Raw genomic sequence first — 26,316 nt, 5'->3', positions numbered from 1 at the left:
GTTAGTCTTCGATTAAAATATTATGTAATTATATAATTTAAATGCCTTAAAAATCTTAATTAATATCATTAACTTTTCAATTAAATTTTTTGGATTCAATTTTTTCTTTGTTCTTTTTTACATTATTAGAAGTCAAATTTTAGTTTAGCCTATATGCTATGCTGAAACTTTAAATCTAATCCACATATTTTATTTTTCTTTATTTTTATAATATAATTAGTTAATCTAAATAGTTAATATTATTAACTATTTCAGTAGTGACATCATTTTTTCTTAAGAGCACTATTCTAACAAAAAAAATTATTTTATCATAATAAATTCAAATGAGTGTTTTTTTTTAATCTACAATATTTCAACACTATTTTTTAACAAAAAAAATGATAATAACAACTAGATTACATTTCTAACAATAAACGTAAAAAAAACTACATTCAAAACATACAAAACATACAAAAATTTAGAGCATATTTTAACCTTCAAATTTTTACGATATAAATATAGTACAAACTATACTAGTAAACATTTAAAAAACGAATTAATTATTATATACCAACAACCTTGAAGAATCTGATTTTATCAATAAATTAGAATTAGGTTTATCAATAATTTAGCAACCATTCGAGTTAAAGTCATTATGAATTGCTAGATCCGATCCAATTTAATCTTCACTACTCGACTCTCTCATAAATACTTGAACCCGAGATCTGCTTAAGCATCATTAAACTCCTGGATGCAACTAGTATCAAATGGAAAACAACTCTCCCACCATCTCAGAAATACTCGAACCTAACCTTCCTTCACCACTCCACTAAACATGCATAAATAGAACACTCAAACCCGAACCCTTGCTTAAAAGTACCAAACTCCTAACCATCTCACAATTACTTGAACCCGAAACCCTGCCTTAAAGGTACCAAATTCCTCACCATCTCACAAATACTTGAACCCGAAACCTTGCTTTGAAAAAAAGAGTCTCCCAAACAATTGCTTCTTTAAAAATCTAAAATTTGAACAGCAATAACAAGCAACTAAATTCATATTAGTTCATGGATCATTACAATTTAGACCCATATAATATGAATCAATGGAAAAAAGAGAACAGTTGAGTATTATTTGTCCATGAAATATATATATATAAAGTTGAAAAATCATAATAGAATGAAAAACAAGGAACATACCATCCGAATTCCAGACCAGTCTCCTCTCTTCTACTTGACAATATTGCTTCTCCTCATGAACAAGGCTCAAATTATCTGACAACGCTCAGTCTTATCTCATCTGAACATTAAAACCGTCCGCTTTTAAGAGATGTTTATTCGATGTAATCCAATACCAACCTCAGTTCTTCAGAAGATCAAAACATCTCGGTTCGTTCAATGAACCAAGAAAAACATAGGAAATGCAAGAGAACTGGCATGCATGGATTATGTTAAACTTTGTTGCCGGACACTTGTACAAGTATTCAATAACGACCAGCTAAGCTCAAGTTGTGCAAAATTTTTGTCCACAATCAGTAGCACAAGGGGAATCGAACTTTTAAATTAGCCGTAAAAATAAAGTTCATAGGAGGTACCGATCACATCCGAGTTCTCTTCACTCCCAAAGATATGCTTCAAACAATTAAAACAAAGCAAGTCTAAAGTAAATGTTTCCTCATAATCACAATGCTTAAAACAACACCCACAACGGAAACACCGCGCAATGCAAAGAAAGCAAGCCCTGCACAACTGAGCAGCGTGATGTGTTGTTCTACAACTCTCCGAGGGGCAATCGTAAACCAATTTCAGTTTATCACATCTAGGACAAATCTCGATATCAATCACCCTATCATCATCACAAGTAAAATGCAATTGACCTTGACGGAAAAATTGTGGTTTTTGCTCTCTCAATTGTATCGAGTTATCCGCACCGAGTAAAAACTTGAACTCCTTGAATTGCTCCTCAGTTACACTGAAACATCCACCTATTTTTAAGTGTTTAATACCTGGTGACCCGATAGACTTAAAGGCTTTTAGATTGAATAAAATACCCTCAACACTGAGGCCTGTACATTCTGGTACACTTAGCTGCACAAAATCCATATATATAATAATAAATATATACAATTTGATAAATGCATAACCATTATAACTATGAAATAGATAATGAATCTATTGTTACTTGCAGTACAAGGACTAACCTTAGTAAGCTTGGGATTACTTTCGAGCACACACTTCAAGCCATGATCGGTAATCTTTACACACCCGACCAAACTCAAGCATTCAAGAGAGCCTTTAGCCCTATTAGTTAATTTCAAAAGGGCATCATTAGTAATCCTTCTACTCAAAGAATGTTCAATATGGATGTTCCTCCATAAAAGAGCATCACTTCTAACAGCATCCCTCAAAGACCTACAAACCCTTTCGACCGCAAGTAGGTCCTTAACACCGAGATAACCAAGAGCGAAAAACAAAGCATCACTTGGTTCACCTCCTCCATTATCATTGCAAATAACTTCCTTACTATCCTTCAATCCTTTACCTTCATCATTGATTACAAAACTCCCACCATTATCAATCTCAAATCCATTAAAATCCGGGTTCGATGTTTCGTTGATCTCAAGGTTATTACAAACCCAATTCACACCTTTAAAGAAAGATGATTGATCACCATAAAAACTAGAGATACTTTCATCAGGTTTTAAACTCATGGTGCCATTACAAACCCAATTTAAACCCTTAAACATTTGTTGTTGATCAACAATTTGTTTTTCAGCATAATCTTCCATACCAAACATACAGAAATCTGACCATAAATCATTCTCAAAATCTTGAAACCAACCTGTGATTGCTGCAGCAAAAGTAGACCTTATTTCCATACCAAATGGATCTTCAGGCAATCTGTCAATAATATCATCATTAACAGCTTCATAAAAGCCTTTTGATTCAGTGTTGCCACTTGAGATTTCAGTATCCCAACTGCAACTCCAAAAACTCCAAGAATTCTCAAAATCATCCCAATTCAAAGCCATTCTCTCTTTTATTTTATTTTATTTTATTTTTATTATTCAATCACCAATAAAAACCAAGAAAAATTAAAAAGAACCCTCTATCAAGAACCCTAAACTCAGGCAACCTGATTCAACAAACCAAAATAAAAAGTATAATCAAAATATAAGGCAAACCCATTATTTCAGGTGATAAAACAAGATATAAAAACATAAATTTACCTGATTTTCTGTAGAGTTTTTTTTTCCCTTGTAAAAACAACCTAATCAAAGGAGGGTAAACTAACTGAAAAAAAAAGGGTTTTCTTTCTTCTTCTTTTTTTTTTTTACAAATTTGGTGAAATTGAAGGTAATGGGAAAGAGAAAACAGAAGAAAAACAAGGGATTTGAGAAGAGGAAAAAAAAAAGGAACAATATTTTTTGAAAGATTATTATAATAATGAGAGAATCTGAATGAGGAGAGATAAAAGAATTTAAAAAAAAAGCTTTAAGTTTTTATAAAGGAAAGAGCAACGCAGAGAGAAAGAAAACAGAGTTTGCTTAAAACAGGGAAAAGAGGAGGAGGAGAGAAACAAGGGAGAAGAAATTCTTCGCCAATTAGGGACCTAGCCCCTTCGGGTGGAGTTTAATTTAATTTTAGGTCCTGATTTTCACAATTTTAATTTAATTTAATTAATTAATATCAATAAATTGTTTTATAATAAAGATTGGTTATATTCCACTGCTAGTTACTCAACTATTGGTAAGTTTCCTTTTTAGTCACCTAACTATGAAAAGTTACAAAATAGTCACCTAGCTATTCGATTTTTTCTTTTTTAATCACCTACCATTAAATTAATGACAGAAAGATAACTTGATAGCTTTTAAAATTGGCATAATGCCAACTTTAACCCTAAACATTTACATAATGTGTAATTTGATCCCTTTTTTGTGATTTTTTTTGGTGATAATGAGAGTTAATTTTAAAAGAATGAAAAAGGATGAAATTATAAAAAAGGCATTCTTGTAATTTCCTGAAATGAATTGAAGCCCAATTGACTCATGACAACTCAATTAGGGACTTAAACAATAGTATATAGAAAAAGTTGAATCACTTAGTAAGTATATTTGCCTCAAATTTATTAAACTCATTTACTTGGAAATAAAAATCTCAACTCAATTATAAAACTTAATAATTTATAACCTCAAATGTGAGTAAAATAATTAGAATAGTGGTATCATAATTACCGAATTGGAATAAGTTGTAAATATAACAAGGAAAGACCCTTTATAAAAGTGTTCCAAACATGATTTAAAGGGAAAAGTTACAAAGCTCTTAGGCTTAGCATTTTATTGTATCTGTTACAAACCTCAACTTCTTTCTATGGCAATGGTGATAGGATATCGCAAAGCTATATATATATAAATATATATAATGTTTCTATAAGGTGGGAGGAATCCAAATATAACCGTGTGTTTGAACATAACCGGCTTTAGCCGAGAGCTCATCTGCTTCTGCAGGACCCCGGCTGCCTGTTCGGTATGGAATTGGCTTCATTTCACCGTTGTCAATTCTGTGTAGAAGAGGCGTAAAAATCTCCCATGCCGCCTGATTATATAAGCAATATCAATGTTAGCTTGCATTTCCCGTATATAACTTGTCTTTGTTGGAAGTACGCAAGGATTCTTACCTTTAACTCGTCCCGACGAACAAAATGCTGCTGATCACCTCTTATCCTGTACGACAACAATAACAATATTTCAGTCGTGAAGCTTGGATGAAAATCGTTGCATTCATTTGAAAGCAGAAAAAGCAAATATAGGATCATACGTGTCGAGTATAAGACGTTCATAAGCCTCTGGGATGGTAACACCTTGATAGCGTTGCCTGTATGACAAATCTAGTTCACTTTGCACTGTTGACATATCGAGACCGGGCTGCTTCACCTGCATCAGTCACAAAATGCAAGTCAATACATAAGCATATAGTAAATTTTAGTACCAATAAAGCTAGATCTTGTTGCTTGATGTCAGCTATATGAGCAGTTTTTGTAGAACGCAGTCATGGATTTCCGTAAAATCTAGAAAATTCATATAAATGTTTCTAAAATCTGATAAAACAAAAAAGGGGCATCAAGTATTCAAGATTGGTGCTCAGCAGTGCACAAAAGTCACCATAAACGAGTAGCCTCACATACGATCATTACTTCTGAATGTATCTTAAACAAACATATATGTAGCGATAATTAGACCGGAAATAGTATAAATACTCAGCACATTACGAAGCATAAATGAAACACAAGCAGGAAGATCCAAACTCGTAGAATTATGGACACAATAAGATCAGTGAACTCACGGTTAGCTTCATGTACATGGCTTCAGAAGGTTGCAGGCGTATGACAAACTCGTTTCTCCCTTGCTTTTGACCTAAATAAAGGCAATAAAATTTAAGCAAAAGGCTGATTAAAAGGTTAGGACACTTCAAACGCGTTGCAAGTCCATTGCATTACCCAAAAACGGAAGCAAGCAAAAATATAAGCAAAGTTACAAAGAATCTTAAAGGTATGCTGTCATACATTTAAATATATCACCAGGAACATCCTTAAATTGAACACGTATCTCTGCTTTTCTTGAATTCAATGCTTTCCCTGCCTTTAGAATAAACGGGACACCTGGAAACAAACCAACAAGTGAAAATAGAAAATCTAATGAGAAATTCAAATACAAATTCATTATTTGGTCGATCCAAATGAAGAAGTACGTGAAACAATCAAATTCCGAATAAGTTATTCAGATAATTCAAGGGCTGAGCCACCTAAACAAACAAAATGATGCATGTATATACCTTCCCATCTTTCATTATGTATACGGAGAATAACAGTAGCAAATGTGGGAGTGTTTGAGTGGTTGGGAACTGTTGGGTCGTCCCTGTAACCTTCATATTGTCCGAGTACAACCTCTTCATCTTTAATCGGAAGTACAGATTGAAGAACCTGGGCTCATATAATAATCAACATATAGCAAAGAAAGCACCGGCTTAGTTCACCTAACCTAAAAGATGCACACCTTCACTTTCTCGTCACGAATGTGCTCGGGTTTGAGAGAGACAGGCTTCTCCATAGCAACAAGACAAAGAACCTGCAGTTGTTATGAAGTCAATAAATAAGTGAAGTTGGCTAACGGACTGGTACATAGCATGTTCTTCCTTTTAACTTGTTTTTGCTTGTTTAGGTTTCCTTTTGGGCAAAGGTATCAAGAAACATAATAGCTTCAGAAAACAAAACAAGCATGTGATCTAAGGAACTTCTTTTTTGCCACTAGTAGCAGCATATAACCTAACTAAATTAATAGAAGCACAGATCACACATAAATGGTAAAAGTATCACGGAGGCCCTTGTACTAGGAGTTGGATTGCATTTTCCCCTATTTGCTTGTGTAGCTTGCACGTTAGACCAAAGAGCAAATTGATCCTTTTGTTAAAAATTCTATCCATTTTTATTGTTAAAAACTAGTCCTTGTACGTTAGTATGAGGTACACGTGATATACCACGTGTAGCTGTTTTGGTTATTACCTCAACCACACCAACTTTTAACAGTAGAAATGGATGAAATTTTTAACAATGACCAGTTTGCTCGTTGATCTAACATGCAAGGACTAATTTGCCCCATTTTTTGAGTAAAGGGGGCAATATGCAATCTGAATCCCAATATAAAGGCCTCCATAGGACTTTTACTTGCATAAATTGTAAGAAACGATATTCCTAACTTAAGAAAATTCCAATTAAGCACACTTCAAATGATGCAAAGGCAGCATTCTTAACCATATGACATCCGGTTGAGGTTAGTAATCACGTTACCTGTAATAGGTGGTTTTGGATAATATCACGGATAATTCTGCACAAAGAGCACAAAGGAAAAATAACTGAGAATGCATATACTTAACATGTATTCTTCTTCGATGTCACGTGGAACTATGGATGATTCTTCATAAATTTTCCTATACAAAGAGGACCTTAAATAAGTGCTATGAATCATACCCGTATTCATCAAAATATCCACCACGACCCTCAGTTCCAAAATCCTCTCTGAATACAATCTGACAGAAGAAAAAGAGGAAAAAAAAATAAAAGATATATTATGACTTGAAAGTTAACAAAGCCCCATCAGACCAAAAATGGCTATCACACTCAGCCTCTAAGGCATATCCTAAAGTAATCAACAGTGCAATACATTCTTCATAGCAACTTGTGTAACATCCACAATAGAAGGATCCTCACCTGTACATTATCAATGTTGTCGCGATTCCAAAGGGGCAAGAAGAAGCGATTAGCAAAACGAAGTACCAACTGCAAGTGACATACAGCCAGACATGAGCAAATTTGCTAAAAAAAACAAGAAACAAAAATCACTTGTTTTACACATTTGTTACCAGGTTCTGGACCAATTCCTTTCCCAAATAGTGATCAATACGGTAGATTTGTGGTTCATCAAACAACTCTCCGATTTGAGAACTTAGTTGCTCTGCAGAGTCCAAATCTTTACCAAATGGTTTCTCAACAACTATCCGAGTCCATCCGCCAAGATCAGCTGGAAAAAAAAATCATATAATATGAAGAAAGTATATATAATATGAAATTATTCCTTCACAAAGGCCCAGCAAATTATCTAAATTATATATGTTCCAACACGATTATTCTCGGGAAATAAATACCTACATTTATTCATGCAATATTTCCTGATCATCCTACAAACAGATGGATACACTGATGGTGGAAGTGCAAGATAAAAAAGTCTCCGAGATGACCCTTCTTGGCTACTTTTTGAGATTTCATGCTTTGTGATTTCCTTGTCTAATAGCTGAAAGCCCTCAGCGCCATCATATGACCCACTTACATATTGAATCTACACACACATTAGCAACTGTTCATTAAAGCCATCCACCAAACATATGACTTAAGTGTCGTAAACATATAACCAAGCCCTGTACTAACCAGCTGTAAGAACTTTGACACGTCTTCTGAGGGTGAAGCACTTCTATCATTGACAAGATACCTGCAAAACAAACCGTGAGTGACATTCTTTCGGCCAAAGTGCGAACAAACCATACAAGTAGAGCAAATGATGGAATTTACCCACGAATACGGTTCCTTAAATCATCATCCGAAATCTTAGTCCTTGCATAGCCAAATATGTGCACCTCATCTGGTGGTAAAAATCCCTGCATACAAAACATCCATGTTCAGCATTTCAACAAAGATCAAATTCCATTTTGATTCTAATAAAGAAAATCAATGAAAATAACACTTAACCTGACAATAAAGATTAAAGAGCGCAGGGAAAGTCTTCTTCTTGGCAAGATCACCAGAGGCACCAAGAACAATTATTGAGAGACAACCAGTTTCAGGCACATTCTCATTGCCTGATAATGAATCACTCCTAAAACTATCTCTTTTTTGAAGGCACCATTTACCTGATCCCATCTTATAACCTTTGTTTGAATCTGATCTGTATTTAAAAAAAAATGAATATTGTAAGCAAAAAGATCCCAGAATTGAAAGGAACTATATATATGTAGTCAATTTTTAGATTGGGCTCAACTTTAATCAAAGAATTCTTCAAATCCTACACTAAACCAAATTATTAGATTAACCCAAAACTAGAAGAACAATTAAAGCTTAACAGAAAATTTATTTTTTTACTCAACTGATAAGGACATGAAATCAATATTCTTTGTCTTTCATCAGTTTTATCCAAAAAAAAAAAACATATTACATGGATCCCAGAAAGAAACAAACTTTACATGAAAAAGCCAAAAACCCAAATCGGAATTCAAATAAAATGAAACAATCAATCAAATTAAACTCAATAAAAAGGCTTTTTCCTTATAGTGCAAGGATCAAGGACCCATATCATTAAAAAAAAACCCCTTAAAAAGCACAATTGAGAGAGAAATGAAACCTGGGAATTGAAGAGAGAGTTAGATTTTGTGTTGAGTTTTGAGAAATGGGTATCAAAATTTTCTGGGTTTTAAGCAGTTTTTTTATATTGCGCACCAACTATCAGCCCACAATTCTTACCAGCCGCCGTATTTTACAATATTTTTGTTTTTTGTTGAAACTTTTTTATTTATTTCATCTTATATTTCTGTAATTTTGTTAATTATCCACAAACTTTGGTTACTATTGTTTTCTGTTATATAGTTAATTATTTTTAATTTATTTATTTTGAAAATATTGATTAAAAATCATATAAATTAAGGTATTTTTTTGTCAAAATTTACTTAGTGGTTAAAACTTTAGTTTATCCTCTTTCTCTTTTCTAATATTATTATGATATAAAACTAAATTATCATTAAGAGAATAAATACTGGCCATGAATTTTAAAGTTGATCTATACTTAAGGCGATAATCAAAGCCTCACAACTAATAAAAAAAAAAGACATTTACCACTTCACTCAATTCTTGTGATTTTTTTCCCTATTAGTAAATAAAATAATTACCGTCAATTATTTTTACTTATATTTCAAATTTAAATAAGATAAAAGTAACATTATTTTATATTTTTTCGAAGGTAATATATTTTATATTTTTAAATATAAAATTATAAAGAAAATCCAAAGCATATGATCAAGAAGGTTGGATTGGATGGGCAGTGGGTAGTTGAGCACATTTTGTCAACAATAATTATAGATATAGGCCAAAGAAGGTTGGGTAAAGCTACAGTACAGATAGTTCACACTATTAATTAATATGAACCTGTCCTTCCACAAATACTACAATGCCACGTAATAATGGCAATAAAAAAATGTTTTTATGAATTAGTATGGGGTTCACAATGAATTTTTAATTTTAAAATATTGTAAATGATTTCTTCATTTTATTATTTTCATTATTATTTTTGTATGTTAAAGAACATTATATAAAATATTTAAAAGTGGCAAACTATAAAAATAGTCACTTTTGTTTATTTCAGATTATATTTTATTCATTTATATTTGAAATGTTACGTTTTAGTCATTTACATTATCGTTTTGTTACAAAACCATTAAACTCCGTCACCTCCTTAACAACGGTCCGATGTGGCAATCCAAATGGATTTTAAATGCCAACTTGGATGTCCTACGTGGCAGTTCAAATTAAATTTATTTAATTAAAAACTTATTTTCATCACAGCAACTGGACATTCAAGTTGTCATTTAAAACTCATTTGGACTGCCACGTAGGACTACCGTTAAGGAGGTAACGGAATTTAACGATAGAGTGACCACTTCGTAATAAAACAATAACATAAGTGACTAAAACGTAATATTTCAAACATAAGTGACTAAAATATAATCTGAGACAAACAAAATTGACTATTTTTATAGTTTATCCTATTTAAAATAAGTATATATAAGTACAACTAAATTAGAAGTTAAAATGTCAAATGTAGTTATTTAGTATATTAATATAAGAAAAAAAATGCAATTATTACATATGTATTATTAGTATAAATTTAAATTAAAAATTAAAAAAATAAATTTCTATTAAAATAATATTCAAAATAATTAAGGGTTGGTGGTGTATTTACCTACGATTAGTGTAAAAGTAGTGATGACAGTGAAATTAAATACTTCGCACGAAAGATAAACCCCGATTCAAAAAGGCCCTAAAAAAATTATCCTACCCTTTAGTGAGAACAAACCATTAAAAATTACTAAATAAATTTAATATTTTTATTTTTTTATACTCTTAAAAAGCATACCATAAATATAAATATAGCAATTTTACGTCTATTAAACATATTTATTTATATTCCGTTCAAAATTGAGTGCTAATAAAAATCAAAGATTCGGTAGTACTTTTTCTAATGTTTTTTTTTTCTTTTTATTTTGGGTAAACTACATCCAGAGTCACTAAATTATTAGTAATTTTATGTTTTGGCCACTCAACTTAAAAATATTACAAAATAATCACTAAATTAGTTTAAATTTTCATTTAAGTCCCTAAATTGTTAAAGTCGTTGTTGTATGGTATTCTCTATTCACACTGCCTACACCAATCAAAAGCTCTCATTCCTTTTCTCTTCTACAATTTAGGTTTTTTTTTATGAAACAACTTTGAATGTCACGAATCTAGGAACCAAAATCCTAACAACTTTATTCTCTAATCTCCAACATTGACTATTAGATCAACTTAAATCTAAGGTATGTTCTTTACTGGTTGATGGGTACTACTCCATTACATCGATCATCAAATCATCACTAAAAGCTCGCTAGCCAAACTTAAAAAAAAAACTTAACAACTTAGCAATTTAAATAAAAATCTTTTGAACAATCTAGTGACTTAAATGAAACTTTCAAATAATTTAATAATCATTTTGTAACTTTTTTTTAAGTTGAATAACTAAAATATAAATATGTTAATAATTCAATATCCTTGAAGGTAATTTACTATTTTCTTTTTGGTGGTGGTGTGTGGAGAAAACGAGGCAAAATGGTCAAGATTTTAGCAAAATACAAAGTATTAGTCAAAATAATGAGGCCCACCAGTAGGCAAGGGTGATGCCATTCTAGATTTGACTCAATATTGCCTTTCATTTCTATAAAAGAAAGTATTGGCTGCGTTGATATGATAATTAGGATGTACATCGTGTCAGATATAGTCTTAGGATTTTGCCCCACTCTTATAATTCACTAAAATATATGTAATATGGTAGAAAGTAATAATATAAACTATTTATATAACCTATGCTATAAATTTATTGAAATTTATATAAATATATAAATAATCTAGTTTCATTCCTTTTCAAATATTGACTTCCACGTTCTTAAGAAAAGAAAGGAGACAATTGACAAAATAAGAAATCAACTACCATTATACTTCTAATAAAGGAAGAATCAACATTCTAGAACCCTAAAAGTGGGTTGAATTTGGTGAATCATTAGTGCCTTTTAGATTAAGGTGATAACCTAGGTAAAAGAATTTTTTTAGTATTCTCTAGATATGTTTTATATTGTCTATGTTCGGAATTCATGATTATTCTTTTTAATAATGTCATTTTTAAAATTCGAATTTACATTCTCTCTTAGAAATATAATGTGCGTTTTGAATCAGGTGTTAACTATTTCATCAATCATTGTTATTTGTGTTTGATAAATATAGTTTACCATAGTAATTGGTTATTTCTTGCCCATCAATTAACTTCTTTTTTTTTAGAAAATTTAAGATTTAGTTCATGTATTTAAAAAATGAAAAATTAATTCCTTTTTATTTATTTAAAATCCTTAGTCTAGTTATTAAAATCGTACGTATTTTATATCAAATTTTGTCGATTTAAAATTTTGATTAAGTTATCATCATATGAGGTGGCATATGATTGATAAAAAACTAAACATGTTAAATTGATAATTTTTTATTGAAGTTACCAACGATAATGATGATTAAACCAGTATTTTAAAATTAAAAATTCAAGAAAATAATATTTTTAATTTTTTAAGTATAAGGACCAAATCTCAAATTTTATACCAATACAGTTACTAACAACACATTTTAACCTAACCAAAGATGGGTATCTACTAAATTCAATCGCCCTATTCAAATTTCCTTTGATTGCAACTTTTAACACTTACATCTATTGAGAGTGAATAGTTGCTTTTACCACATGAGTTAATCAAAACGGAAAATTGTATTTATTAAATTAATAGATGAAATTCATGAAAATTGTTGGGATTTGGGTTGGTTGTGTTAGTTGATTTGGCACCTTCAATAAGTTACTTAAATAGTAAAGTCAGGGTTTTGAACCTCACCAAGAGCAAGTCGCTCACATTATCTCTTGGTAGCTGGTTATACATCCAAATACAGTCAAAGAGTCCTCAGTTCTGTGAACTAAGTTTTCAAGGCAATCATTCATGGCATATTGGCTCTTAGCAAAGTATAGGAGACAAAAATTTTCCCAATAGACAATACCTTAGATTGTTAGGGAAACATTTTGAAGATTTTTCCCGAAAGAATCGATCCCCTAACAAAATCATTGTTGGTATAGAAAAATGTATATATATATATATGTTATTATTCCAAAATTTCAAAGGACATCAATAAATAAATCTAATTCATTATATTGTTCACATGCTTTTAGTTGAGCTTTGCGTAGCTATATACCAAGTATAGTTTTGGCCTTATAAGACATCCTAGTCTAACCCCAGCTTCAGCTACATCATCCATGTTTGTACTGCATCAAATCTAAGAATTGGTAGGAATATCAGTTTACCTATACGAATTGAATTCGCTTTTGAGTAAATCATTCAAAATCGATAAAAAAACAAAAAGAAGTTTGGAAAAAACATACGGTCAAACTGGTTTTTATGAATTTTTTAATTTTTAAAATTCTTTTATGAATTTTTAATTTATTAATTAACTATTATTAAATCAACTATCAAATTAAGAATCGATGGTCTAATTGATTCAACCGCTAATCTTATTCTTAAATCGTTGCAGAAAAGAATGAATAAAACACCATGGATTGAGCATCAAGAATAACACGTAATTTGGTACCAGTGTGTTGAGTTGTAAAAAAAGAAAAAACCATGATCATTTAAGTATGTACGTAGACGAAACTAGTTATGTTATTCGGAATTAAGTGTGAGTGGCTAGCAAACAAAATATTTAGATTTTTAAATTATTATAATTGTATTAAGTACTTGCAATCATCCCTCATATGTTGTGTTAGAGTCGCGATAGAGTCAATTGACAATGTGATATAATGTTGTATTGATTTTGAAGCTGAAGCTTTTATTATGTTGATGAAACTTACCCTTCAGCTCGTACAACGGGTGTTTGTTATTTTTCCCCTCGAACTGTATCGTCTTATTCATTGAATGAACTAATAATTTTTTTTAAAATAAACCTTAAATTACTACAATTTTTTTTAAGTCCTTAAATTATTTTTGTAATTCAATACATCCTTAACTTAATTTTAATATTAAAGTAAATGTATTTTCATTTTTAGGCTAATAAAAAATATACATTCTAATTTAATTTAACTGAACTTAATAAATTTAAGTACCAAAATTAATAATATATAAAAAAAATTAATAAAATCAAATCTAATTTGTAGTTCTCTGAGTACTATGAAAACTCTTGTACTAAGAGTTAAATTGTATTGTCTCATTTACTAAAAAATAAAAAATCAATTATTATATGTTAGATTAAAGAGCAAATTGATATTTTTGTTAAATATTTTATCTATTTTTATTGTTAAAAATTGAAATGGTTGATGAAATAATAAAACAGGTACACAAACCTCATACTGATGTACAAGGATCAATTTTTACGAGTAAAAATGGATGAAACTTTAACAAAAGAATAAGTTTATTATTTGATCTAAGGGACTAATTTACTCATTTTTAAAGTAAAGGGGTAAAAGTACAAGGACCTTCACCGTACTTTAACCAATTTTCTCAATCTTTTTCTCCGGCAAGTATCCTAGTCGCGGTTGGGTTGTGCGTGAAAACCAATACCTCGATAAACTGGTCTCCTTTTCCCAGTTTTAACCTTTCCATCCTATTCGAAAGGAAATAAAGGTAGGCTTTTGGGAAGGGTAATTTCGTCATTTGGATTTCATGTTCATCTGTTAGAAAATCAAAAGCGAAAAAATGTGAGCTTTGGGGATGTAAATTTCAAATTTTTGCTGAGAAAGTTTTAGAAAAGATAAAATCTTTTTTTCTTTTTTCTTTTAAATGATTAATTAGACAATAATTAATTAGACAATTATTTACCTTAAAAAACAAAACATCATCAACAACAGCAACAACCCAAAGCTTTGATTGATTGATGGTGGGTTTTTTTTTTCTCTAAATCCATTATTATTTTTTATCTTTTAGATTCTAAAATATATACAAGAAAGGGTTAGCTCAGCAATCTCTTTTGTAAGTATAGGATTCATTCTAATTCTAATTTTAATTTTTTTTTCCTTTTTTCTTTATTAATAATGATGGTTAAAGTTTTGTTTTGGCATATCTTTCTTTTGGTGGAAAATGGTGGTTGGGTTTTTAAGATCAAACCCAGATCTTGTTACCTTTTGATCTAGCTGAATGCTTTTGTTAATTTGTGGGCGCTGATGAGAATTAGAGTCAAAGGAGGTACAAAACAGGTAAATATCCTTTGTCCCTTTCATTTTAAATGTAATTTAGCAACAAAATTAAAGCTTTTGGGACTGAATTTCATGGTTGGATGAAGACAATTGGGTTTTTTTCTTTAGGTATATGGGTTAGTTTATGACTTGCCATTAAAGTGAAGAAAAGAAGATGAAGTTAAATGAGATTAGCTATATTAATTAGGGCTTTTGTTAGTTGATTGATGTAGTCTAGATTGGATGATGACTATTAGGTATGCTTTTCCCCTAAAGTGGAGAAAAGAAGATGAACTTAAATGAGATTAGTAGTTACACTAATTGGGGCTTTTGTTATAGTTGGATGTACTCTAGATTGGCCTGATTTTGTGTGTGTTACATATTTTCAACACACACACAGATAATATACATACATACATACATACATACATACATACATATATATATAATGCTGCACGCTTTGCCCCTAAAGTGGAGAAAAGAAGATGAACTTAAATGAGTTTAGTAGTTATATTAATTGGGGCTTTTGTTATAGTTGGATGTACTCTAGATTTGCCTGGTTTTGTGTGTGTTAGATATTTTCAACACACAGAGATAATATACATATGCATATATATATAATATGCTGCATGCTTTGCCCCTAAAGCAGAGAAAAGAAGGTGAACTTAAATGAGATTAGTAGTTATACTAATTGGGGCTTTTATTATATTCCGATGTACTCTAGACTGGGTTGGTTTTGTGTGTGTTAGATATTTTCAACACACACACACATATCTATATTTGGTATACTCTTGGGCTGTATTTGTGTGTTTTAGATATTTTCAACACACACACACACGTATATATAACGCATGCTTTGCCACTGACCTGGAAAAAGGATGATGAATATAAATCAGATTAGCTGTACGAATAGGGGCTTTTGTTACAGTTGATTGATAACTCTGGCTTGGACTGGTTTTATGTTTTAGATATTTTCAACGTATGAAGTTGGTTGATGTTGCCGTTCAAGCAAACAAGGGATTTTCTTTGTTGGACATAACTCATGGTAGGGAGGATCGAGTTGCTCATTTATCAGTGGTTTTCTGTTTATGAGTCCAACAGTTTATGGTGCTGATGTTTTCCTTTGTGAGCCTTTTGATGGTGCATTTGCTTGGAAGGGTTTTCTTTTCTTATCAAGTTGTTTAGTGCACGAGAAGAGATTAATTAGTTTTATGTTATGATGATCAAACAAATATTTAATAGGCTCCCGCGGAAACAATCTAAGTCAAGTGACAATCGTGAGGGAGGTGGAACCTCTGCCTCTTCTTCAAATGCTTATACCAGTTCTAGAAATAATGCAAATTCTGGTGGTCCAGCCTCTTCTGGTGTTAGTTCTACACCAAATTTAGGGCTGAATCAAGGGAATAAGGTTTCTCAAGTGGTGAATACAAAGCTGAATGGAGATGTATTTGCCTCTTCATTTGTGACATTGCCTAGTTTTAAAGATATTCCGAATTCCGAGAAGCAGAACTTGTTTATCCGAAAGCTGAACCTGTGTCGTGTCGTGTTTGACTTCAGTGACCCAACAAAAAACCTCAAAGAAAAGGATATCAAGCGACAAACTTTGCTAGAGCTTGTAGATTATGTTTCATCTGCTAATGGGAAATTCTCAGAGATTGTTATGCAGGAATTCGTAAAGATGGTGTCTCCGAATTTGTTTAGACCACTGACTTCACCTCCACGTGAGAACAAGGTTTTAGAAGCATTTGATGTGGAAGACGAGGAGCCATCGGTTGACCCTGCATGGTCTCATTTGCAAGTTGTCTATGAGTTATTCTTGAGGTTTGTGGTGTCACCCGAGACAGATGCAAAACTGGCCAAGCGGTATATAGATCACACTTTCATTCTAAAGTTACTAGATCTTTTTGATTCCGAGGACCCCAGAGAAAGGGACTCTTTGAAAACTCTTCTGCACCGAATTTATGGGAAGTTCATGGTCCATCGACCATTCATCCGGAAAGCAATCAACAACATCTTTTACCGTTTTATTTTTGAAACCGGAAAACACAATGGAATAGCTGAGCTATTAGAAATACTGGGAAGTATAATCAATGGGTTTGCTTTACCACTGAAGGAGGAACATAAGCTCTTTCTTGTTCGTGTACTGATACCACTTCACAAACCGAAGTGCATACCTGCGTACCACCAGCAATTATCTTACTGCATTACTCAATTTGTCGAGAAAGACTGCAAGCTTGCTGACGCTATTATACGGGGCTTGCTGAAGTACTGGCCTGTTACCAATAGCTCAAAAGAAGTTATGTTCTTGGGTGAACTCGAGGAAGTTTTGGAAGCAACACAACCTGTGGAGTTTCAACGTTGTATGGTACCCTTATTCCGTCAGATTGGCCGCTGCTTAAGTAGTTCGCATTTTCAGGTAAGATTTCATCAGCTTACTGCTTGCACTGTTTGATTCTTTATTTTTCTTTATAAAAAGTCCCTTAAGAGAATATAACTGAATAAGTAAATCAAATTTAATAGGAGAAAGTAAGCTTTAATGGTTTAGTGCTTAAAAGTGCAACCTGAGGTGGCTTAAGGTGGTGACGTGAATACATATGATCTGTGCCTGATTGTTGCAGTATTAAACATACGTGCTTATATTTATGTTCCCAAAATAGCATTTTCGGTGTTTGAGGATGATGTTAATTTTGTTGCAGTCTTTCCCTTTTGATCTGTTTGAAAAGCTTGATTACTCTGTAGGTGGCCGAGAGGGCATTGTTCTTATGGAACAATCATCATATCGAAACCCTAATAAAGCAGAACCGTAATGTTATACTTCCGATTATCTTTCCTTCCTTGGAAAGGAATGCAAGAAGCCACTGGAATCCTGCAGTGCAGAGCTTGACGCTAAACGTCCAAAAGATTTTCTCTGACAATGACCCCGAGCTCTTTGAGGAGTGCTTGCATATGTTTCAGGAAGAAGAAGCACGAGACAATGAGGCTAAATCAAAACGGGAAGCCACATGGAAACGGTTAGAAGAGATTGCAGCAATGAAAGCTGCCAGTAATCAACCAGTGCTTGTTTCCCCGAAAGTAACTACTCGCAAGTGATCTGGCTAGGACACGAGGTTACCATTGTTGTTGGCAATGGTAGGTTTACGAGATCGATTTGCAAACCATAAGGTTTGGTATTAAAGCTGAGTTTTATCATTGTATCCAGTTGTTTCACCTTCTGAATATTTGGTTTCCTAGATTTTGCTATCACAGGGTTCATTTAAGATTTGCTACAATTTAGGCCTATTTTGCTCATATATTCATATAATGTATATAATACAATGGATAGGGACCAAAAAAAAAAGGTTTGGGTTTTAGACATATTTTTCACTGATAATCCTTTTAAGGGTGGCAAGGAAAAAGCATGAATTCCACATATATCTTCTATTCTTTTATTTATATTTAGATTTACTTAATGGCATTAACTCCTTGATAAATGTGGATGTGCATGAGAAGTCATTTTATTATAGGGACATATTAAATTAGTCCCTTCATTATTAAATAGATCAATTTAGTTATTGAACTATTGAAAGGAATCATATAAGGTAATATTGAAATAGAGTTAATGTTTAATGTTTGAAAAATATCATTTATTGTTCAAGTGTTAATTATGTTACAATTTGGACTTTTTTAATGGTGTAGGGATTGAATTAATTTATTTAGTTATGGTTTGATTCAGTCCTATATAATACAGGGACTTCTCAAATACTAACCTTTTTGATAAATGTTGAAAACCACAGTCCAATATCTATTGCTTACAAAGGTCACATATGCTTCTAATTAAAGCAAAGGGATTGGATGATGCATTACCTTCCATAGCAGAACGATTGTCACATTCAACACTAATCTTTCTAAAGGTTATTATTATTATTATCACTCTATCATAAAAAAAATACTTGACTATTCGATTTTTTTATTACCTACCTTAAATGGTTAATAGAAAGATAATCTGTCAGTTTTTTAAATTGACATAATAGCTGTAATTCTCAAATATTCATATATTATGTTAATTTAATTTTGATTTTAAAAAATTAACTCTGAATGTTTGCACATTTTGTAATTTGGTCTTTTTTGTAGTTTTATTTTTCTTTGTGATCCTTTCACTAAAAAAGCTAAAAAAACGATCTAACAGCTAAATTTGATCAAAAGTATACCAAAAATAAAAACATCCAAAAACTCAACATAATAATTTTTACCTTTTCCCATTTTTTTTCTTTTGATACTCTGATTCTCCATCATTAGGTAGAACACTAATGGCTGAGATGACTCAGTCTTAGTCGGTTTACACTTCATTGATTTCATAAAATTCGTATTTGAATCGTTTGACTCAATTGAAAAATGAAGAACAACAAGAAACAAAATGAGCCAAATCTTGCGGCCAATTCAATTCCTTAAAAACGAAAAAGCACCCACTTTGTTAATTCAACCCAATGTCAAATCGAAACGCGTCAAATAAAAAAACTTTGATTTGCTTCATTAATGATAGCTAGCTCAATCTAAAAAAATGAGTTAATTTTTATTGAGAGATATCAAGTTCTTAGCCATTTAAAATATAAGGAAAGCAATGTACTTGGGAATTATCTAATTTAATAATAAACAAAAAAAATTAACAATATTTTTGTTTTTATTTCTAATTTACTCGCCGTGTATTGAATTATATTTTATGTTAAAAAAGGGATAAAACTAAGTAATGTGTAAACATTAAGAGTTAATTTTTTTAAAAGAATTAAGATTAAATTGACACAAAACATTGAGAGTTAAATTTATTATGATGTCAATTTTAAAAGTTATCATGTTATCTTTTCGTAATCCATTTAATAGTTAGTGACCAAAAAGAAAAAAGTTAAATAGCTAGATTACTATTTTGTAACTTTTCATGGTTAAGTAACCAAAAAATTCTTCTAATAGTTTGGTGATTATCAGTGCAATTTAATTTAATTTAATTTTTACTAACCCCAACAGATCTACAAAACCTATTAGCTACCTTCCTTTCGCATAGCATATTACATACACCCCAGACTCTTAACTACCATCCGTATATAATTTTATCCACCCAATCTTAAGTGGTAACCAGTGACCTTACACGATATTAAGAGTTTTTGCGTCAGGGGAGAGTCAAAATATGATTTTACTATTATATTAATTTATAATTTCACATCTTAAGAAAGATTAAATAAAAAATTATTTTCGAGGCTAAAATATTTTTTTACCATGTATTAGCATATAAAATTTCAATGGATCCGAAGCATAAATTTCCATTTTTTTGAGGGGGAAGGGGTAAACTATAGTTTGTGCAAGAACCGATTTCAAACTCACTTGAGCAGAACTAAAAATGAATGCATTCTAGCGCTTCCAAATACCCCCAACAAAGAGATCAAAGTCAACCGACGATAATGGCTCCTTGGATTGGAATGTATGTGATTGTCATTTTACTGTGGGCGAAGTGAAAAGTAATAATACATCGTCTTCACCTTTCTACTAGTGGTTTTGGAGGGGCAATTTGGTATGATGCGGTGCGGTGCATTTAGCTTACTTTTTGTCTCACGCTACAGTGTTGCTAAAGTATCTAATCTCACCGCTACTGCTATTTTTATACTAACTGCAGGTAAACACACCGCTCATCCAAACTCACCCTAAATTATCTAGAAATAGTAGTCACAATGGAATAAAATGTGTTTCAGCCAACTTTAACTTAGGTGAACAAACAAAATGAGAGAGGGGATATTTATAAGCATGATAATAAAACATTTTGTATGAAGTCGATGCCTCTAATTAATTATGGCTAGTTGAGTTGAACAATTAATGTTTAATTTCTAGATAAACTCGACACTAATGAGTGTTGAAGTCTGTTCAATACATTTATTAATGTTAGGTTTATAGTAAATTGTTCAATTCTATAAAACTCGACACTTATAGGTGTTGAACTCTATGAAGTATATTTATTAAAGTTAAATTTACGCCAAATAAACAAAAAAAATAAATTATTACAAACCCGAGTAGATTTGTATATCAAAATATCAACTTTGATATTTTCAACATTTTGAATAAATATAAAATTAATTTAATAATGGTATAAATCATTTTGTTAAACTAAAATTTGTATTAAAATTTAATTTCATATTTAAAATAAAAATAAATTAATAATAAAAGGTGAAATTTATCTACAATTAGCATAAAATAATAATAATAGTAAACGCATCACACTGCAGCTTACCGTGTCTATCGAGACCGATCCAAAAATATCCAAAAATTTAAACTAATAGAGCATTTAAATAAAAATTGGAATAGTTGTTGAATGTAAATGTAAGATGTCATCATCCAACCATGCAGTTTCTTGTTTCAATAGAACTCTCCAGGTTTTAAAAACCCTAATTTCATGTGAAATTTCAATCCTAATTAACCAGTTCAATTTCAACTCTCCTTTCCCCTAAAACCATGATTTTACCTTAACCTTAATCCCCCAAAAAAACAATACAAATTATTTAAAACAAAGAAACAAAAAAAGAAAAAAAGGGGGGGCTTCATCTTTTATTTCTGGTTTTTGCAAACCCATAAAGAAAATCCCAGAAAATAAAAAAAGAAACCCAGATTTGTTTTTGAGCAAGAACGTCATTAAAAAGGGATTTTCTTTTATTTTTTTGTAAGAAAATAAAATTTTCAAAGGAAATGCCAAGCGTAGCTTTGAAATTATACAGTGTGTTCTTCAAGTTCCTCTTGAAGCATCGGTTGCAGAACCTGATCCAAAACGCTATTGACGAATCATCCAATCCATATGGTGTTACTACCCGACCCGAAGAATCCGTTTCCGCTTCCAATCCTTCGTTCACCGATGGTGTCGCTACTAAAGACATCCACATCGATCCATTCACTGCTCTTTCTATTCGGATCTTCCTCCCGGATTCGTCCCTTTCTCCTCCAGAACAGCCCGATTTGAAACCCAATCTCAGATCGTCCGGAAATGATGACCCAAATTCCCATAATCACCGCCGGAGTAGTTATGCCCCGTCGAATGTCGGAGCTCCGAGAAACGATCCGAGAAGAAGCAGTTTAGAGGGTTTAAATTTAAGATCTGACAACAATGTTTATCGAGGTTATTCACCATCACCTCAAAATTGTCGAAAATTACCGATAATGTTACAGTTTCATGGAGGTGGTTGGGTGAGTGGGAGTAATGAGTCGGTTGCTAACGATTACTTTTGTCGAAGGATAGCGAAATTGTGTGATGTTATAGTCATCGCCGTCGGTTACAGGCTGGCACCGGAGAATAAGTATCCGGCAGCGTTTGAGGATGGATTGAAGGTGTTGAACTGGTTAGCAAAGCAAGCAAATTTATCAGAGTGTAGTAAGTCGATGGGGAGTGGAGCGCGTGGGGTTGGATCAGAGTTCACCAAGGCTGAAGTTCAGAGACATATTGTGGATACTTTCGGGGCTTCAGTAGTTGAGCCATGGTTGGCTGCTCATGGAGATCCATCAAGGTTGTTATTCCTATATAAAGTTTGGATCTTGTTTGCATTTATTAGGTTAAAAGTGTTGGAATTATTTAACTGTAATTCGATCCCAGGCATGAATGGAATGCTACAATCTTTGATTTTGTGTGTGTTTTTTAGATCTGCTGTAATTGCTATGCATTGGTTTTTGTTGGTTTTGTTAAGGAGAGTAGCTAGAAAGGATAATTTGATCTGGGAAATTTGAGTTTTTAAGCTTAGATTTGTTCGGTTTTAGTAGATGCAATGTAAGTAATTTTTATGCTTAATTCAATGATCGGTAGATTTTATATGCATTTTATTTAGTTGAGATGGTTCGGAGTTAGGAAGTGCATTTCAATTAGGGAAATTTGAGTTTTTAAGCTTAAATTCGTTCGGTTTTAGTAGATGCAATGTAGGTAATTTTTATGCTTGATTCGATGATCGGTAGATTTTATATGCATTTTATTTAGTTGAGATGGTTTGGAGTTAGGAAGTGCATTTCAATTAGGGAAATGCTACTTGTAAACTTGAATTTGTATGATTTGATTAGATAGATATAGGTTGAATGGATACTTTTGAATGAGGTTTTAATGGATAGTAAATATGGTTCGGATATCTTGTGGTTGTGCTCTCATCTGATTGCTCTTTGCAGTAAGCTGTCGTTCTGTGTATGACGAACTTTTAGAAACTATATTATTCAATCTCCAAACCCGAAATTTCCAGGAAAGTTTTTGTGGCTTTGTCTTTGTCTTTTGTGCACCATGACCACCTCTTGATTTCATTTATGTTTTCTGTAATCTCAAATTGTGATCTCAACATTGAAATTAAAAAAGTAAATCATTTCTCTTCCTTTCATTTGTGTTTCGATTTGATTGTCTAAGCTAGGATGTCCTTCAGATATATATACATTTTGTTCATGGTTGTCCTTGATTCTAGCTTGTGTACCTATTTATAGTTTTAATTTATGTTTGTGGCATAGGGGTCCTTTATTGACATCTTAGATGGTAAAAAAGTATGCATTCATCCTTTTCTTTACTATTTTGAGGATAAAAAAGTTGTTTTGATGTACCCTAGGCTTATGTTCTTGTGTATTTTGATTTGACTGGTTTAACAGAAGCCTTAGAAAGAGAATATATACTTTTAAGAATACCATTAGATTTTGTCCTGAGAATTCTCGGATTGTGGACGGGGCTTGCTTGAACATGATTTTTAATTCTTGTTTTTAAGCAACTTATGCCCTAATTTTCTTATTTCCATTGTATCACGTAGCATCTTACGTTCACATGTTATGATCAAAGGCTATTGAGACAGTATGTATAGCTAGAGTTTGAGTTATTGCTTAATGTCTGGTTGACAATTGATTGTATCATGTTCATTTATGCTTCTTAAGTCTGGTAAACAAACGTCTCGATTGTAATCTCTGGTATTTGTTGAGTATATAGTTTTCACGGGGAACAAAAGCATGCAAAAGATACCGAATCAACCTGGAAACCACACTTTTGAGTGAGATAGAATTCTGGTAGGAAAGAATCTATCTGAATGAGCCCAAGTTTGATCTCACACCCGACACATATATATATATAGAGAGAGAGAGAGATGAGATAATGTTGGCAAATCGTGTTAATTGTTAAAGCTGTGAAATTGCTGGTTCTTAGAACTTTTTATCTAATATATTGATTCCTTAAATTTTTGTATTGCTGTTTCGCCTAATGTTTAATTTTGATATATCGTTTAAACAGATGTGTTCTACTTGGGGTGAGTTGTGGAGCGAACATTGTGGATTATGTGGCTCGCAAGGCTGTCGAGGCAGGCAAGCGATTGGATCCTGTCAAGGTTGTAGCACAGGTCCTAATGTACCCATTCTTCATTGGAAATGTCCCGACACAATCGGAAATAAAGTTGGCAAACTCTTACTTCTATGACAAGGCAATGTGCCTACTTGCATGGAAACTCTTTCTTCCGAAGGAAGAGTTCAGCCTTGACCATCCAGCCGCCAATCCACTTATTTCAGACAGGGGACCTCCTCTTAGATTCATGCCACCAACACTGACCGTCGTAGCAGAACATGACTGGATGAGAGACCGAGCAATTGCTTACTCAGAGACACTTAGGAAAGTAAACGTTGACGCACCTGTTCTCGAGTATAAAGATGCAGTTCATGAATTTGCAACCCTTGACATGCTTTTAAAGACTCCTCAAGCTCAGGCTTGTGCTGAGGACATTGCCATCTGGGTTAAGAAATACATTTCAATGCGAGGTCATGAGTTCTCTTATTAAGTGGGAGGTTTCAAATGCGGGAAAAAGGATTAGGACAATGCCTCATCCACTTTTCGGTTTGAAAAAGAGAACAATTACAAGGATGCCAACAGAGGATTCGGACAGTGTATTGTATTTGTTCTTTCGTGCTAATCCGAACTTCAGGTTTGCACCTCGGTTTCCAGGTTTATCCTATGCCCTATTCTCTTCTTTTTTTTGTAAGATAGAATAATTTTTTTTCTGATTGTAGATTAGTGAGTTGACTCAGTTGAGTTGATATTACTTGCTTTTGAGTGCTGCACACCACATTGAGATGTTGTCAATAACATTCTTTTTATTTTTATTTTTACCCTGTGAATTATAATGTACTATTTCTAGCCAATAGAGTTTTTGATTTATTCAATGGAACACATTATTATTTGCAATATAGCAATGGCAACCATCATTTTTGTGGCATGTAAATCTTATGTATGTTGTAAACAAGGACGTCTGAATCTGACTGGACCGGCTGGTCGGACCAGTTGGATTGGGAGCCGACCGAGGTATTGGTCCGGAGAAGGATTTTGAATCGGTTAGATCGGTTGAATTGGATTTTTTTTTAATTTTTAATGATTTTTAATCGAATTAGTCAGATCAAAGAATCAATGACTTGATTGGTTCAGTTTAAAAAACATCTGTTGTAAATGTCGGATAATAACGAGTATTTTCATATTTTTTTTTTGTGTATTTGGAGGTTCTTGTAAGGCGTTTGACGCTTTCACATCTTTGCATTGGCAAAAGAGTGATCCCAATGGCAACCATGGCATACAGAATTTATCCGGCTGCAATGCCAGAGCAGTCGCCGACATATTTTGACAATCAATTATATATATATATTAAAAATGCTATCCACTTAAAAAATTCAACTTTTAATTACACTAATATTATCTACTTACGAAATTTTACATCAATAAAAAAATAATCTAGCCTTTTTTTATTTTTTAAAATTTCATTATTTTAAATAAGAAATTATACGTTGATCAGTCCAAATTGTTGGTTGGTTTCTATAAAAAAAAAATCCAAACTTGGTTGAGTTTAGTGTCACCATGTTATATGCCTTGCATCGCTCTGCTTTGCTTCACTAGGACCATACCAGAAGATCCATCACCTTCCCAATAACAGAAACCTCTCTGTGCATCATCTGTCACTACGCCGACTCATTATCAAGCACACTTATAAGGCCTTACAAGGTGACACATTCTCACTTATCAATCTCTTCACACAAAAGACTTGTGCCAACCTCCTTTATTCATGCCCCTACCTAACATCAACCAGTCACGAATTTATTTTAAATAATAAAATGTAATTTTAAAAGTATAAAATATTAGTATAAATACATAATTTTTAACATATTATTAATTTTCTGAAAATGGATGTGGGTTTGAAAATATTTTTACCCGGGAAGTCAATAAAACTAGGGACTTATACTATAAATTTTTTAAGGTCCTT

The 26,316-nt window shown here is 32.3% G+C and overlaps 4 protein-coding genes across 9 annotated transcripts; 2 read left to right on the top strand and 2 right to left on the bottom strand.

The window, feature by feature from the left end:
* Positions 1-972: 972 nt before the first annotated feature.
* LOC107926558 (F-box protein SKIP14) lies at positions 973-3,651 on the bottom strand. 2 transcript variants are annotated; one of them, XM_016857441.2, is made up of 3 exons: positions 3,209-3,651; positions 2,180-3,114; positions 973-2,066 (listed from the first exon to the last, which is right to left on the bottom strand). In XM_016857441.2, the coding sequence occupies exons 2-3, from the start codon at positions 3,008-3,010 to the stop codon at positions 1,542-1,544; spliced, it is 1,356 nt and encodes a 451-aa protein (XP_016712930.1). In that variant the 5' UTR covers positions 3,011-3,114; positions 3,209-3,651; the 3' UTR covers positions 973-1,541. The 2 variants fall into 2 exon arrangements, with proteins under 2 accessions (XP_016712930.1, XP_016712931.1); XM_016857442.2 differs by having other exon boundaries at positions 2,180-3,599.
* A 526-nt stretch (positions 3,652-4,177) lies between these two features.
* LOC107926487 (glucose-6-phosphate 1-dehydrogenase, cytoplasmic isoform) lies at positions 4,178-9,080 on the bottom strand. Of its 2 annotated transcripts, none has more exons than XM_016857345.2 (16): positions 8,924-9,080; positions 8,275-8,470; positions 8,098-8,183; positions 7,957-8,017; positions 7,681-7,867; positions 7,395-7,552; positions 7,243-7,311; positions 7,003-7,061; positions 6,823-6,859; positions 6,032-6,103; positions 5,811-5,958; positions 5,542-5,637; positions 5,322-5,392; positions 4,797-4,912; positions 4,657-4,702; positions 4,178-4,574 (listed from the first exon to the last, which is right to left on the bottom strand). In XM_016857345.2, the coding sequence occupies exons 2-16, from the start codon at positions 8,443-8,445 to the stop codon at positions 4,407-4,409; spliced, it is 1,545 nt and encodes a 514-aa protein (XP_016712834.2). In that variant the 5' UTR covers positions 8,446-8,470; positions 8,924-9,080; the 3' UTR covers positions 4,178-4,406. The 2 variants fall into 2 exon arrangements, with proteins under 2 accessions (XP_016712834.2, XP_016712835.2); XM_016857346.2 differs by lacking the exon at positions 8,924-9,080 and adding an exon at positions 8,670-8,698.
* Positions 9,081-14,516: 5,436 nt separating this feature from the next.
* Positions 14,517-18,484, top strand: LOC107926486 (serine/threonine protein phosphatase 2A 59 kDa regulatory subunit B' eta isoform). Of its 4 annotated transcripts, none has more exons than XM_016857342.2 (4): positions 14,517-14,870; positions 14,946-15,094; positions 16,042-17,489; positions 17,813-18,484. In XM_016857342.2, exons 3-4 carry the CDS (start codon positions 16,290-16,292, stop codon positions 18,161-18,163), a joined length of 1,551 nt encoding a protein of 516 aa, XP_016712831.1. In that variant the 5' UTR covers positions 14,517-14,870; positions 14,946-15,094; positions 16,042-16,289; the 3' UTR covers positions 18,164-18,484. The 4 variants fall into 4 exon arrangements, with proteins under 4 accessions (XP_016712831.1, XP_016712830.1, XP_016712833.1 ...); XM_016857341.2 differs by having other exon boundaries at positions 14,556-14,870; positions 14,999-15,094; XM_016857344.2 differs by having other exon boundaries at positions 14,609-14,778; positions 14,999-15,094.
* Positions 18,485-21,398: 2,914 nt separating this feature from the next.
* On the top strand, positions 21,399-25,253 carry LOC107926524 (probable carboxylesterase 11). Its single transcript, XM_016857402.2, has 2 exons — positions 21,399-22,581; positions 24,312-25,253. Exons 1-2 carry the CDS (start codon positions 21,773-21,775, stop codon positions 24,847-24,849), a joined length of 1,347 nt encoding a protein of 448 aa, XP_016712891.1. The 5' UTR covers positions 21,399-21,772; the 3' UTR covers positions 24,850-25,253.
* The last annotated feature ends 1,063 nt before the right edge of the window (positions 25,254-26,316 follow it).

Source organism: Gossypium hirsutum, chromosome D07, assembly GCF_007990345.1.
Source record: "Gossypium hirsutum isolate 1008001.06 chromosome D07, Gossypium_hirsutum_v2.1, whole genome shotgun sequence".
Lineage (NCBI taxonomy): Eukaryota > Viridiplantae > Streptophyta > Magnoliopsida > Malvales > Malvaceae > Gossypium > Gossypium hirsutum.
Note: the sequence above shows the minus strand (reverse complement) of the source record. Positions and strands in the feature narration are given on the sequence as shown.

What these genes read in the sequence shown, in the direction of transcription:
- LOC107926558 (XM_016857441.2), bottom strand. Translation starts at nt 3,010, where the DNA reads ATGGCTTTGAATTGGGATGATTTTGAGAATTCTTGGAGTTTTTGGAGT. An exon ending in GTAATCCCAAGCTTACTAAG is followed by an intron (nt 2,067 to 2,179) that starts GTTAGTCCTTGT and finishes GATTTTGTGCAG; the next exon opens with CTAAGTGTACCAGAATGTAC.
- LOC107926524 (XM_016857402.2), top strand. Translation starts at nt 21,773, where the DNA reads ATGCCAAGCGTAGCTTTGAAATTATACAGTGTGTTCTTCAAGTTCCTC. An exon ending in GCTCATGGAGATCCATCAAG is followed by an intron (nt 22,582 to 24,311) that starts GTTGTTATTCCT and finishes TCGTTTAAACAG; the next exon opens with ATGTGTTCTACTTGGGGTGA.
- LOC107926486 (XM_016857342.2), top strand. Translation starts at nt 16,290, where the DNA reads ATGATGATCAAACAAATATTTAATAGGCTCCCGCGGAAACAATCTAAG. An exon ending in TAAGTAGTTCGCATTTTCAG is followed by an intron (nt 17,490 to 17,812) that starts GTAAGATTTCAT and finishes ATTACTCTGTAG; the next exon opens with GTGGCCGAGAGGGCATTGTT.
- LOC107926487 (XM_016857345.2), bottom strand. Translation starts at nt 8,445, where the DNA reads ATGGGATCAGGTAAATGGTGCCTTCAAAAAAGAGATAGTTTTAGGAGT. An exon ending in TGTCAAAGTTCTTACAGCTG is followed by an intron (nt 7,868 to 7,956) that starts GTTAGTACAGGG and finishes ATGTGTGTGTAG; the next exon opens with ATTCAATATGTAAGTGGGTC. An exon ending in AGGAATTGGTCCAGAACCTG is followed by an intron (nt 7,312 to 7,394) that starts GTAACAAATGTG and finishes TGTCACTTGCAG; the next exon opens with TTGGTACTTCGTTTTGCTAA.